This window comes from Pezoporus occidentalis, unplaced genomic scaffold (assembly GCF_034315485.1).
Source record: "Pezoporus occidentalis ecotype Australia unplaced genomic scaffold, CSIRO_AGI_Poc_V1 ctg490, whole genome shotgun sequence".
In the NCBI taxonomy this organism is placed as follows: domain Eukaryota; kingdom Metazoa; phylum Chordata; class Aves; order Psittaciformes; family Psittacidae; genus Pezoporus; species Pezoporus occidentalis.
Genome location: NW_026915825.1, coordinates 37,407 through 51,222, shown reverse-complemented (window position 1 = coordinate 51,222; position 13,816 = coordinate 37,407). Strand labels below are relative to the sequence as shown.

Here is a 13,816-nt window from a genome sequence, read left to right as displayed (position 1 = left end):
ATGGGGTCAATGGGTTTCAATGGGGCTCAGTGGGGTCTCAATGGGGTCAATGTGTTTCAATGGGATCAATGGGGCTCAATGGGGTCAATGTGTTTCAATGGGGCTCAATGGGGTCAATGTGTTTCAATGGGATCAATGGGGTCAATGTGTTTCAATGGGATCAATGGGGCTCACTGGGGGTCAATGTGTTTCAATGGGATCAATGGGGTCTCAATGGGGTCAATGTGTTTCAATTCGGCTCACTGGGGTCAATGTGTTTCAATGGGATCAATGAGGCTCAATGGGGTCAATGTGTTTCAATGGAATCAGTGGGGCTCAATGGGGTTTCAATGGGGTCAATGTGTTTCAATGGGGCTCAATGGGGTCAATGTGTTTCAATGGGATCAATGGGGCTCAATGGGGTGAATGTGTTTCAATGGGGCTCACTGGGGCTCAATGGGGTCTCAATGGGGTGAATGTGTTTCAATGGGGCTCAATGGGGTCTCAATGGGGTCAATGTGTTTCAATGGGATCAATGGGGCTCAATGGGGTCAATGTGTTTCAATGGGGCTCAGTGGGGCTCAATGGGGTCAATCTGTTTCCACGGGCTCAATGGGGCTCAATGGGGTCAATGTGTTTCAATGGGGCTCAGTGGGGCTCAATGGGGTCAATCTGTTTCCACGGGCTCAATGGGGCTCAATGGGGTCAATGCATTTCCATGTGGGTCCCCCCCCTTTCTTCTCTCCCCCAGCTGAAGGGGGAGGGGCCCAGCTCCTGCCCCTCCCCCCCATGGGCCCCCCCCAGCCCCCCCAAGAAGCTGCTGCGCTGCCCCCCCGCCTTCGACTGAGCCCCCCAATAAACCCCCATTGACAACAGCTTTATTTGGGGGGGGGCACCCAATGGGGTGTCCCCCTCATATATTGGGGTCTGCCCCATATATGTGGGTCTGCCCCATATATGTGGGTCTGCCCCATATATTGGGGTCCCCTTCAGAGCCTCTTGAGCCACTCGAGGTTGGGTCCTTGGGGGTCACAGGGGTGGGAGGGGACCTCCGGCAGGTTCCCATCGTCCCTCAGCGGCACTGGGGGGGCAAAAAGGGGGGGGGGGGATGATCAGTGGGGCAGGGGGTATGGGGGTCACCCCCTCCCCCCCCTCAGGTCCTATAGGGGGAGATGGACGGGGGGTTGGGGGTTATGGGGGGGAACCCCCTTAAGGTCCCATAGGGAAAAAAGGCGGGGGGGGGGGTTGGTTATGGGGGGGCCCCAACCCACCCCCCAGGACTCATAGGGGGAAAAAGGGGGGGGGGTTCAGTGGGGGGGGGGGTTATGGGGGTCCCCCACCCCCATAAAATGGAGGGGGGGGGAATGGGGCAGGGGGGGGAGGGGGGTAAAGGGGGGGGGGCAGTGGGGGTGGGGGGAGGGCAAAGAGGGGGGTGTTGGGGGGGGGAATTTTGGGGTATTTTGGGTCAGTTTGGGGGTGTTTTGTGTCAGTTTTGGGGTATTTTGGGTCAGTTTTGGGGTGTTTGGGGGTATTTTGGGTCAGTTTTGGGGTGTTTGGGGCTATTTTGGGTCAGTTTTGGGGTGTTTTGGGTCAGTTTTGGGGTGTTTTGGTTCAGTTTGGGGGTATTTTGGGTCAGTTTTGGGGTGTTTTGGGATAGTTTTGGGGCGTTTTGGGTCAGTTTTGGGGTGTTTTGGTTCAGTTTGGGGGTATTTTGGGTCAGTTTTGGGGTGTTTTGGGACAGTTTTGGGGCGTTTTGGGTCAGTTTTGAGTATTTTGGGTCAGTTTTGGGGTGTTTTGTGTCAGTTTGGGGTATTGGTCAGTTTTGGGGTGTTTTGGGTCAGTTTTGGAGTATTTGGGGTATTTTGGGTCAGTTTTGGGGTGTTTTGGGTCAGGTTTGGGGTGTTTTGGGGTATTTTGGGTCAGTTTTGGGGTGTTTGGGGCTATTTTCGGTCAGTTTTGGGGTGTTTTGCGTCAGTTTGGGGTATTTTGTGTCAGTTTTGTGTCAGTTTTGGGGTATTTTGGGTCAGTTTTGGGGTATTTGGGGGTATTTTGGATCATTTTTGGGTCAGTTTTGGGGTATTCTGGGGTGTTTTGGTTCAGTTTTGGGTCAGTTTTGGGGTGTTTTGGCTCAGTTTTGGGTCAGTTTTTGTTCAGTTTTGGGGTGTTCTGGCTCACTTTGGGGTGTTTTGGGTCAGTTTGACTCAGTTTGGGGGTGTTTTGGGTCAGTTTTGGGGTATTTTGGGTCAGTTTGGGGTATTTTGGGTCAGTTTTGGGGTGTTTTGGGGTATTTTGGGTCAGTTTTGGCTCAGTTTGGGTCAGTTTTGGGGTATGTTGGGTCAGTTTTGGGTGTTCTGGCTCAGTTTGGGGGTGTTTTGGCTCAGTTTTGGGGTGTTGTGGCTAAGTTTTTGGTCAGTTTGGCTCAGTTTTGGGGTGTTTTGGGTCAGTTTTGGGGTATTTTGGGGTATTTTGGGTCAGTTTGGGTCAGTTTTGGGGTGTTCTGGCTGGGTTTGGGGTACCCGGGTACGTGTACGGCGTCGCCTGGTTGATCATGGCCGAGTACTTGGTGTAGGGGCTGATGAACGGGGACACCACGGCTGGGGGGCAATGGGGTCAGCCCCGCCCCTTCCTTGGCCCCGCCCCCTTTGCACCCTCCCTCCCCAAGCCCTCTCCCCATTGGCCGCGCCCTCCCAGATCCCTCTCCCCATTGGCCGCGCCCTCCCCAAGCCCTCTCCCCATTGGTTGCGCCCTCCCCAAGCCCTCTCCCCGTTGGCCACGCCCTCCCCAAGACCTCTCCCCATTGGCTGCGCCCTCCCCAAGCCCTCTCCCCATTGGCCGTGCCCTTCCCAAGCCCCCTCCCCATTGGCTGCGCCCTCCCCAAGCCCCCTCCCCATTGGCCCAGTGCTCCCTCCCCATTGGCCGCGCCCTCCCCAAGCCCTCTCCCCATTGGCCGCGCCCTCCCCAAGCCCTCTCCCCATTGGCTGCGCCCTCCCCAAGCCCTCTCCCCATTGGCCGCGCCCTCCCCAAGCTCTCTCCCCATTGGCCGCGCCCTCCCCAAGCCCCCTCCCCATTGGCCACGCCCTCCCCAAGACCTCTCCCCATTGGCCCAGCCCTCCCCAAGCCCTCTCCCCATTGGCTGCGCCCTCCCCAAGCTCTCTCCCCATTGGCTGCGCCCTCCCCAAGCCCCCTCCCCATTGGCTGCGCCCTCCCCAAGCCCCCTCCCCATTGGCCCAGTGCTCTCTTCCCATTGGCCCAGCCCTCCCCAAGCCCCCTCCCCATTGGCCGCGCCCTCCCCAAGCCCTCTCCCCATTGGCCCAGCGCTCACCCAGGGCAGCGATGCCGATGCTCACGGTGATCACCGGCTCCTTGGCCCAGAGGTTCCTGAGCGCGGCCCCGAGCCCTGGTGGGGGGGGACATGGGGGTCACTGCCCCATAGAGACCCCTATGGGCCCCATAGAGACCCCATAGGAACCCCATAGACCCCATAGGGAACTTATAGGGGCCCCAAAACATCCCACAGAGACCCCCATGCACCACATAGAGACCTCATATACCCCATAGGGACCCCCATCCACCCCATAGGGATGCCATAGACCCCACAGGGACCCCATAGACTCCACAGGGACCCCATAGACCCCACAGGGACCCCATAAACCACATAGGGACCCCCATCCACCCCATAGGGACCCCCATATGGACCCCATAGAGACGCTCAAACACCCCATAGAGACCCCCATGAACCACACAGGGACCCCAAATACCCTATAGGGACCCCCATCCGCCCCATAGGGACCCCATAGACCACATAGGGATGCCCATAAGCCCCATAGAGTCCCCACAGACCCCATAGGGACCCCACAGGAACCCCTATAGACCTCATAAGGACCCCAATTCACCCCATAGGGACCCCACAGGAACCCCATAGGAGCCCCACAGACCCCATAGGGACCCCACAGAGACCCCTATAGACCCCATAGGGACCCCAATTCACCCCACAGGGACCCCATAGACCCCACAGGGACCCCATAAACCACATAGGGACCCCCATCCACCCCATAGGGACCCCCATATGGACCCCATAGAGACGCTCAAACACCCCATAGAGACCCCCATGAACCACACAGGGACCCCAAATACCCTATAGGGACCCCCATCCGCCCCATAGCGACCCCATAGACCGCATAGGGATGCCCATAAGCCCCATAGAGTCCCCACAGACCCCATAGGGACCCCACAGGAACCCCTATAGACCCCATAGGGACTCCAGTTCACCCCATAGGGACCCCAAACACCCCATAGGGACCCCACAGACCCTACAAGGACCCCTATAAACTACATAAGAACCCCAATTCACCCCATAGGGACCCCCATGCACCCTATAGGGACCCCCATGCACCCTATAGGGACCATGATTAACCCCATAGGGACCTCCATGTACCCCATATTGACCCCCATGCACCCCACAGGGACCCAACAGACCCCATAGGGACCCCAATTCACCCCACAGGGACCCCATACACGATATAGGGACCCTAATTCACCCCATACACCCTATAGGGACCCTAATTCACCCCATAGTGACCCTAATTCACCCCATAGGGACCCCAATTCACCCCACAGGGACCCCATACACCATATAGGGACCCTAATTCACCCCATACACCCTATAGGGACCCTAATTCACCCCATAGTGACCCTAATTCACCCCATAGGGACCCCCATAGGCCCCATAGAGACCCCATAGACCCCAATGGGACCCCCAACACCCCCCCGCCCTTTACTCACGCCCCAGCGCCGCCATCTTGGTTCCCAGCAGGCTCCGCGCGGCCCCTCCCCCCGGTGACGTCAGAGCGGGGGAGGGGCGCGGTCACGCGGGGGGGGAGGGGCGGGGTTGAGCCCCTCCCCCCACAAGATGGCGGCGCGCGCGGCGCGGCGGAAGGCGGGGGAGGGGCGGGCGCTGCCCCCCAGCGGCGTCGCGCCCCATGGAGAGCCCCGGGGGCGATGCGGTAAGAGCCTGCCCCATAGCGCTGCCCCATAGCCTGCCCCATAGCGCTGCCCCATAGCCTGCCCCATAGCCCCGCCCCATAGCGCTGCCCCATAGCCCCGCCCCATAGCGCTGCCACATAGCCTGCCCCATAGCCTGCCCCATAGCGCTGCCCCATAGCCCCGCCCCATAGCCCCGCCCCATAGCGCTGCCACATAGCCTGCCCCATAGCTTGCCCCATAGCGCTGCCCCATAGCGCTGCCCCATAGCGCTGCCCCATAGCGCTGCCCCATAGCCCCGCCCCATAGCGCTGCCACATAGCCTGCCCCATAGCTTGCCCCATAGCGCTGCCCCATAGCGCTGCCCCATAGCCTGCCCCATAGCGCTGCCACATAGCGCTGCCCCATAGCGCTGCCCCATAGCGCTGCCCCATAGCCTGCCCCATAGCGCTGCCCCATAGCGCTGCCCCATAGCCTGCCCCATAGCCCCGCCCCATAGCTCTGCCCCATAGCCTGCCCCATAGCGCTGCCACATAGCGCTGCCCCATGCCCCATAGCGCTGCCCCATAGCGCTGTCACACAGCCCTGCCCCATAGCTGCGTCCTGTAGCGCTGCCCCATAGCGCTGCCCCATAGCCCTGCCGCCCCATAGCGCTGCCCCATAGCGCTGCCCCATAGCCCCGCCCCATAGCGCTGCCCCATAGCCCCGCCCCATAGCCCCGCCCCATAGCCCCGCCCCATAGCCCCGCCCCATAGCCCCGCCCCATAGCGCTGCCCCATAGCGCTGCCCCATAGCCCCGCCCCATAGCTCTGCCCCATAGCTCTGCCCCATAGCCCTGCCCCATAGCGCTGCCTCATAGTGCTGCCCCATAGCCCTGCCGCCCCATAGCCCTGCCCCATAGCGCTGCCTCATAGCGCTGCCCCATAGCCTGCCCCATACCCCTGCCGCCCCATAGTGCTGCCCCATAGCTCTGCCCCATAGCCCCGCCCTATAGCCCTGCCCCATAGCTCTGCCTCATAGCTCTGCCCCATAGCTCTGTCTCATAGCTCTGCCCCATAGCTCTGCCCCATAGCGCTGCCCCATACTGCTGCCTCATAGCGCTGCCTCATAGCCTGCCCCATAGCCTTGCTCATAGTGCTGTTTTAGAGACCTGCCCCATAGGCCTGCCCCATGGACCCGGGACAGCCATTGCTGCTCCACAGTGCTGATCTATAGGGCTGCCCCATAGCGCCCCCAACTCTCATTGTTGCCCATAGAGCCCGGAACAGCCGTTGCTGCTGCATATATCCCAGAACACCCGCTGCTGCCCCATAGTGCTGATCTATGGGGCTGCCCCATAGACCTGCCCCATAGATCCCAGAACACCCATTGCTGCCCCATAGATCCCGGAACACCCATTGCTGCCCCATAGATCCCGGAACACCCATTGCTGCCCCATAGACTTCCCCTGTTGTTGCCCCATAGACCTGCCCCATAGATCTCAGCACCCCGATTGCTGCCCCATCTCCCCCCTGACCCACATCTCCCCCCAGCCCCACTGCGCTGGGTGGACAGCGTCGGCCTCGACACCTTGGACCTGCTGGAGCCCTATGGGGACCCCCCCAGCACCCACCCAGGTACATGGGGGGGGGGGTTGGGACCCACACTTGTGGGGCAGGAGGGGGACTTGTGGGGCAGGAGCCCCATAAGTAACCCCCCCCCACCCCCTTTTCTCCCCACAGCTCCTGCCCCGCGCCCCCCAACTGAAGAGGCCCCCCCTCGGCACAATGGGGGCCTCTGCCCCACGGCTGCCCCACGGGCGAGGAAGGGGCCCCCCACATCCAAGCCCCACAGCAGCCGCCCTGCTCCCCAGCCCCACACATCCAGGGCCCCACAAGCTCAGGCCCTGCCCCACATCTCCCCATGGGGGCTGAAGGGCTCCCATGCGCCCAGAGCCCCTGAAGCTCCCCATAGCCCCCTATGGGGAGAGGAGTGGCCCCCGATAGCTGGGACCCACAAGTGCCCCCGTGACCCCTCCCTGCCCCACATCTCCCCCCAAGAGCACCCCCAGGCCTCCATCTCCCCCCAAACACCCCCCAAGCCCCATAGCAGCTCCCAGCCCCATAGCGAGTCTGAGATCCATAGTAAGTCCCAACCCCATAGCAGTTCCCAGCCCCACAGGGGCTCCCAGCCTCATAGTGCCCCCCAAGCAACCCCAATGCCCCATAGCGGCTCCCAGCCCCCCATATCCCCCCAAGTGCCCCCGCAGCCCCATATCAGCCCCCAGCCCCATAGCAAGTCCCAGCCCCATATTAGCCCCCAGCCCCATATCAGCCCCCAGCCCCACAGCAAGTCCCAGCCCCACAGCAAGACCCAGCCCCATAGCAGCCCCCAGCCCCACAGCAAGTCCCAGCCCCATAGCAGCCCCCAGCCCCACAGCAGTCCACAGCCCCATAGCGTCCCCCAGCCCCATAGCGCCCCCCAGCCCCATATAAGCCCCCAGCCCCATATCAACCCCCAGCCCCACAGCAGCCCCCTGCCCCATAGCAAGTCCCAGCCCCACAGTGCCCCCCAGCCCCACAGCAGTCCCCAGCCCCATAGCGCCCCCCAGCCCCATAGCAAGTCCCAGCCCCACAGCGCCCCCCAGCCCCACAGCAGCCCCCAGCCCCATAGCGCCCCCCAGCCCCACAGCGCCCCCCAGCCCCACAGCAGCCCCCAGCCCCACAGCGCCCCCCAGCCCCACAGCAAGTCCCAGCCCCATAGCAGCCCCCAGCCCCACAGCAAGTCCCAGCCCCATAGCAGCCCCCAGACCCCCAGCAGTCCCCAGCCCCATAGCAAATCCCAGCCCCATATCAGCCCCCAGCCCCATAGCAGCCCCCAGCCCCATAGCGCCCCCCAGCCCCATGGCGCCCCCCAGCCCCACAGCAGTCCCCAGCCCCACAGCAAGTCCCAGCCCCACAGCAGCCCCCAGCCCCACAGCGCCCCCCAGCCCCATAGCGCCCCCCAGCCCCATAGCAAGTCCCAGCCCCACGGCAAGTCCCTGCCCCACAGCAGCCCCCAGCCCCACAGCAGCCCCCAGCCCCACAGTGCCCCCCAGCCCCATAGCGCTCCCCAGCCCCATAGCAAGTCCCAGCCCCACAGCAGCCCCCAGACCCCCAGCAGCCCCCAGCCCCACAGCAGCCCCCAGCCCCATGGCGCCCCCCAGCCCCATAGCAGTGCCCAGCCCCATAGCGCCCCCCAGCCCCATAGCGCTCCCCAGCCCCATAGCAGTGCCCAGCCCCCCAGCGCCCCCCACCCCCCCCTCCCGGACGGGGACCTCTCTCTCCTTTCCCGCCAGCTGGGGGCGCTGCTGCGCGCGCACCCCTCGGGGCTGTCGCTGTTCTCGCTCCGCGCCGCTTACGTCACCGCCTTCGAGCGCCCCCTGCCGGTGGGGCCCTGCCCCTCCGCCCGCGCCCTCCTCGCGCAGCTCCCGGGCGTGCTGCGCATGCGCGGCCGCGGCGTCCAGACCCGCGTCCTGCCCGGCCCCGCCCCTATCGCGATAGCGGGGACGGAACCCGCCAATATCGCGATAGCGAGACCGGAACCCGGCAATATCGCGATAGCAAGGGCAGAACCCGCCCCCAGCACGATAACGAGGCCAAAACCCGCCCCTATCGCGATAGCGGGGACGGAACCCGCCCCTAGAGCGGAAACGGGGACGGAACCCGCCCCTATCGCGATAGCGAGACCGGAACCCGCCCCTATCGCGATAGCGAGACCGGAACCCGCCTCTATCGCAATAGCAAGGGCAGAACCCGCCCCCAGCACGATAACGAGGCCAAAACCCGCCCCTATCGCGATAGCGGGGACGGAACCCGCCCCTAGAGCGGAAACGGGGACAGAACCCGCCCCTATCGCGATAGCGAGAGCGGAACCTGCCCCTATCACGATAACAAGGCCGGACCCCGCACCTATTGCAATAACAAGACCGGAACCTGCCCCTATCGCGATAGCAAGGGCAGAACCCGCCCCCAGCACAATAACGAGGCAAAAACCCGCCCCCAGCACAATAACGAGGCCAAAACCCACCCCTATCGCGATAACGAGACTGGAACCTGCTCCTATCACGATAAGGAGACCGGAACCTGCCTCTATCACGATAACGAGGCCAGAACCCGCCCCTATCGCGATAACGAGACCAGAGCCTGCTCCTATCACGACAGCAAGGCCGGAACCCGCCCCCAGCATGATAACGAGACCAAAACCCGCCCCTATCGCGATAACGAGACCGGAACCTGCCTCTATCGCTACAGCAAGGCCAGAACCCGCCCCTATCACGATAACGAGACCAGAACCTGTTCCTATCACGATAACAAGGCCAGAACCTGCCTCTATCGCGATAGCAAAGCCAGAACCCGCCCCTATCACGCTAACAAGGCCAGAACCCTCCCCTATTGCGATAACGAGACCAGAACCTGCCTCTATCGCGATAGCAAGGCCAAAGCCCGCCCCTATCATGATAACGAGGCCGGAACCCACCCCTCTCGCGATAGCAAGGCTGGAACCTGCACCTAGGGTGATAAAGGGGCCGGAACCCATCCCTAGGGTGACAACGAGGACGGAATCCGCCCCTATCGCGATAACGAGACCTGACCCCACCCCTATCGCGATAACGAGGCCAGAACCCCCCTGGCCGCGATTGGCGCCATCGCCAGCGCCACCGAGGCCGAATCCGGGGTCTCCCCCCGTGACCCCAACCCCTGGGACCCCCCCTTTGGGGCCCCCCCCAATTGGGCCCCATTCGAGGTCCCCCCCCCCGGGCAGCCTGGAGCTGATGGGAGCCCTCCCCCCCCTGCCCCCCCCTCCGCCCCCCCCCCGCTGCACCCTGCTCTGAAGGGGGGGTCCCCACTCCCACCCCATGGGGACTGGGGGGGGCTCAGAGCCGATTTGGGGCGATTTTGACCCAATTTGGGGCGATTTTGACCCAATTTGGGGCGATTTTGACCCGGTTTTGAGGGATCTGGAGTGAATCGCTGAGATTTAAAGCAGCTTCCCGCGGTTTTAACCAATCTGGGGGCTTTTGGAGCAAATTTGGACCAATTCCGATGGATTCTGACCCGTTTTCGGTGGATTTTCATCAGTTCCGATGGGTTTTGATGGAGGTTGACCCAATTCGGATGGATTTTAACCAGTTCTGATGGATTTTGACCCAATTCTGAATGGATTTTAACCAATTCTGGTGGATTTTGACCAATTCTGATGGATTTTAACCAATTCTGGTGGATTTTGACCAATTCTGATGGATTTTAACCAATTCTGATGGATTTTGACCAATTCTGATGGATTTTGACCCAATTCTGAATGGATTTTAACCAGTTCTGGTGGATTTTAACCAATTCTGATGGATTTTAACCAATTCTGATGGATTTTGACCAATTCTGGTGGATTTTGACCAATTCTGGTGGATTTTAACCAATTCTGATGGATTTTAACCAATTCTGATGGATTTTAACCAATTCTGATGGATCTTAACCAATTCTGGTGGATTTTAACCAATTCTGGTGGATTTTAACCAATTCTGCTGGATTTTGACCCAATTCTAATGGATTTTAACCAATTCTGCTGGATTTTGACCCAATTCTGATGGATTTTGACTCAATTCTGATGGATTTTAACCAATTCTGCTGGATTTTGACCCAATTCTGATGGATTTTAACCAATTCTGGTGGGTTTTGACCAATTCTGGTGGGGTTTGACCAATTCTGATGGATTTTAAATAATTCTGGTGGATTTTGACCCAATTCTGATGGATTTTAACCAATTCTGATGGATTTTGACCAATTCTGGTGGATTTTAACCAATTCTGCTGGATTTTGACCCAATTCTGATGGATTTTGACTCAATTCTGATGGATTTTAACCAATTCTGCTGGATTTTGACCGAATTCTGATGGATTTTAACCAATTCTGGTGGGTTTTGACCAATTCTGATGGATTTTAACAAATTCTGGTGGGTTTTGACCAATTCTGGTGGGGTTTGACCAATTCTGATGGATTTTAACCAATTCTGGTGGGTTTTGACCAATTCTGGTGGGGTTTGACCAATTCTGATGGATTTTAAATAATTCTGGTGGATTTTGACCCAATTCTGATGGATTTTAACCAATTCTGATGGATTTTGACCAATTCTGGTGGATTTTAACCAATTCTGCTGGATTTTGACCCAATTCTGATGTATTTTGACTCAATTCTGATGGATTTTAACCAATTCTGCTGGATTTTGACCCAATTCTGATGGATTTTAACCAATTCTGGTGGGTTTTGACCAATTCTGGTGGGGTTTGACCAATTCTGATGGATTTTAAATAATTCTGGTGGATTTTGACCCAATTCTGATGGATTTTGACCCAATTCTGATGGATTTTGACCCAATTCTCATGGATTTTGACAAATTCCAGTGGGGTTTGACCCAATTCAGCCTCTTTTCACCCCAAATCCCCATCAAAAAACTGCTGTGAGCAACTGCAAGTGCTGGGGGGGGGGCACCCATAGGTGGGGCGGCACCCATCGTTGGGGGGGGCACCCATCGTTGGGGGGGGCACCCATCGGTGGGAGGGCACCCATCGTTGGGGGGGGCACCCACTGGTGGGGTGGCACCCATAGGTGGGGTGGCACCCATAAGTAAGGGGAAGCACCCATAGGTGGGGGGGGCACCCATAAGTGTGGGGGAGGCAGCCATAAGTGGGGGGAGCACCCATAGGTGGGGGGGGCACCCATAGTTGGGGGGAGCACCCATAGGTGGGGGGGGCACCCATAGTTGGGGGGAGCACCCATAAGTGGGGGGAGGCACCCATAGGTGGGGGGGGCACCCATAGTTGGGGGGAGCACCCATAAGTGGGGGGAGGCACCCATAGGTGGGGGGAGCACCCATTGGTGGGGGGAGCACCCATAAGTGGGGGGAGGCACCCATAGGTGGGGGGAGCACCCATAGGTGGGGGGGGCACCCATAGGTGGGGGCGCTCCCATAGGTGGAGGGGGGGCACCCATAAGTGGGGGGAGCACCCGTAGGTGGGGGGGCACCCATAGGTGGGGGGCGCTCCCATAGGTGGAGGGGGGCACCCATAGGTGGGGGGGGCACCCATTGGTGGGGGGGAGGCAGCCATAAGTGGGGGGAGCACCCATAGGTGGGGGGGGCACCCATAGGTGGGGGGGGCACCCATAGGTGGGGGGGGCACCCATAGGTGGGGGGGGGCACCCATGGGTGGGGGGGCACCCATAGGTGGGGGGGGGCACCCATGGGTGGGGGGCACCCATAGGTGGGGGGGGCACCCATGGGTGGGGGGGGCACCCATAAGTGGGGGGGGCACCCATAGGTGGGGGGTGCACCCATAGGTGGGGGGGGCACCCATAAGTTGGGTGGGCACCCATAAGTGGGGGGAGCACCCATAGGTGGGGGGGGCACCCATGGGACCACAACCCCATTCCCAAAGGTGTTTAATTAAGGGGGGGGGGGGGCTCACATCACCTGGGGGGGGGGGGGGGCAGTTGGGGGTCACCCTCCTCCAGCCCCACATCTATGGGGCAGCAGCACCTGGGGGAGGGTCAATGAGGACATCAGTAGTGGAGCCCTCCCTCCCCCCCCTTCCCAGGCTATTATGGGATGGAGGGGGGGGGGGGAAGGGCCCCCCGCCATCGACCGCCCCATATTCATGCTCTAATTAACACCGCGTTAATTAATGGGGGGGGGGGCACATGCACAGCCCCTCCCCCCCCCCCCATCCCCCACGTACCTCAATGGGTGCTGGATGCAATGGGGGGAGGGGGGCTCAGAGCATCAGGAGGGCGATGCCCCCCACCCCCAGGGTGACCCCCCCCAAAGTGGGGGGGGGGGCGGCGATGGGGGGGGCTGCAGCCGAGGTGGGGGGGGCCCCCCTATAGCAAGGGGGGGGCTGGTCCGGGAGGGGGGGGGCTTGAGTCCAGCTGAGGTCTGTGGGGGGAGGGGGAAAGGGGGTTAATGGGGGGGGTCCATGGGGGTTAATGGGGGGGTCCCCATTCACTGGGGGGTGTCAATGGGGGTTAATGGGGGGGTATCAATGGGGGGGGCCCCATTCACTGGGGGGTATCAATGGGGGGGATCCCATTCACTGGGGGGTATCAATGGGGGTTAATGGGGGGGTATCAATGGGGGGGTCCCCATTCACTGGGGGGTGTCAATGGGGGTTAATGGGGGGGTATCAATGGGGGGGGCCCCATTCACTGGGGGGTATCAATGGGGGGGATCCCATTCACTGGGGGGTATCAATGGGGGTTAATGGGGGGGTATCAATGGGGGGGTCCCCATTCACTGGGGGGTGTCAATGGGGGGTATCAATGGGGGGGTCCCCATTCACTGGGGGTGTCAATGGGGGTTAATGGGGGGTTATCAATGGGGGGGTATCAATGGGGGGGTCCCCATTCACTGGGGGGTGTCAATGGGGGTTAATGGGGGGTTATCAATGGGGGGGTATCAATGGGGGGGATCCCATTCACTGGGGGGTATCAATGGGGGTTAATGGGGGGGTATCAATGGGGGGGTCCCCATTCACTGGGGGGTGTCAATGGGGGTTAATGGGGGTTATCAATGGGGGGTATCAATGGGGGGGTCCCCATTCACTGGGGGGTGTCAATGGGGGTTAATGGGGGGTTATCAATGGGGGGGTATCAATGGGGGGGTCCCCATTCACTGGGGGGTGTCAATGGGGGTTAATGGGGGGTTATCAATGGGGGGGTATCAATGGGGGGGTCCCCATTCACTGGGGGGTGTCAATGGGGGTTAATGGGGGGTTATCAATGGGGGGGCATCAATGGGGGGGTCCCCATTCACTGGGGGGCGTCAATGGGGGTTAATGGGGGGTATCAAT

General features: G+C 60.7%; 2 protein-coding genes across 2 annotated transcripts; one reads left to right on the top strand and one right to left on the bottom strand.

Moving 5' to 3' along the window:
- Positions 1-934: 934 nt before the first annotated feature.
- Positions 935-4,856, bottom strand: NDUFA3 (NADH:ubiquinone oxidoreductase subunit A3). Its single transcript, XM_062636746.1, has 4 exons — positions 4,762-4,856; positions 3,302-3,376; positions 2,496-2,573; positions 935-1,060 (listed from the first exon to the last, which is right to left on the bottom strand). The coding sequence occupies exons 1-4, from the start codon at positions 4,775-4,777 to the stop codon at positions 969-971; spliced, it is 261 nt and encodes an 86-aa protein (XP_062492730.1). The 5' UTR covers positions 4,778-4,856; the 3' UTR covers positions 935-968.
- LOC134173060 (uncharacterized) lies at positions 4,837-12,634 on the top strand. The gene is made up of 5 exons (XM_062636744.1): positions 4,837-4,982; positions 6,492-6,575; positions 6,681-7,017; positions 12,473-12,517; positions 12,583-12,634. Exons 1-5 carry the CDS (start codon positions 4,889-4,891, stop codon positions 12,632-12,634), a joined length of 612 nt encoding a protein of 203 aa, XP_062492728.1. The 5' UTR covers positions 4,837-4,888.
- Positions 12,635-13,816: the final 1,182 nt, after the last annotated feature.

Coding starts and splice junctions, on each gene's coding strand:
- NDUFA3 (XM_062636746.1), bottom strand. Junction 2,574..3,301: donor CATCGGCATCGCTGCCCTGG/GTGAGCGCTGGG, acceptor ATTGCCCCCCAG/CCGTGGTGTCCCCGTTCATC. Junction 1,061..2,495: donor GACGCCGTACACGTACCCGG/GTACCCCAAACC, acceptor TTGCCCCCCCAG/TGCCGCTGAGGGACGATGGG.
- LOC134173060 (XM_062636744.1), top strand. CDS start 4,889: ATGGCGGCGCGCGCGGCGCGGCGGAAGGCGGGGGAGGGGCGGGCGCTG. Junction 6,576..6,680: donor CCCCCCCAGCACCCACCCAG/GTACATGGGGGG, acceptor TTCTCCCCACAG/CTCCTGCCCCGCGCCCCCCA. Junction 12,518..12,582: donor GCAGCAGCACCTGGGGGAGG/GTCAATGAGGAC, acceptor TATGGGATGGAG/GGGGGGGGGGGAAGGGCCCC.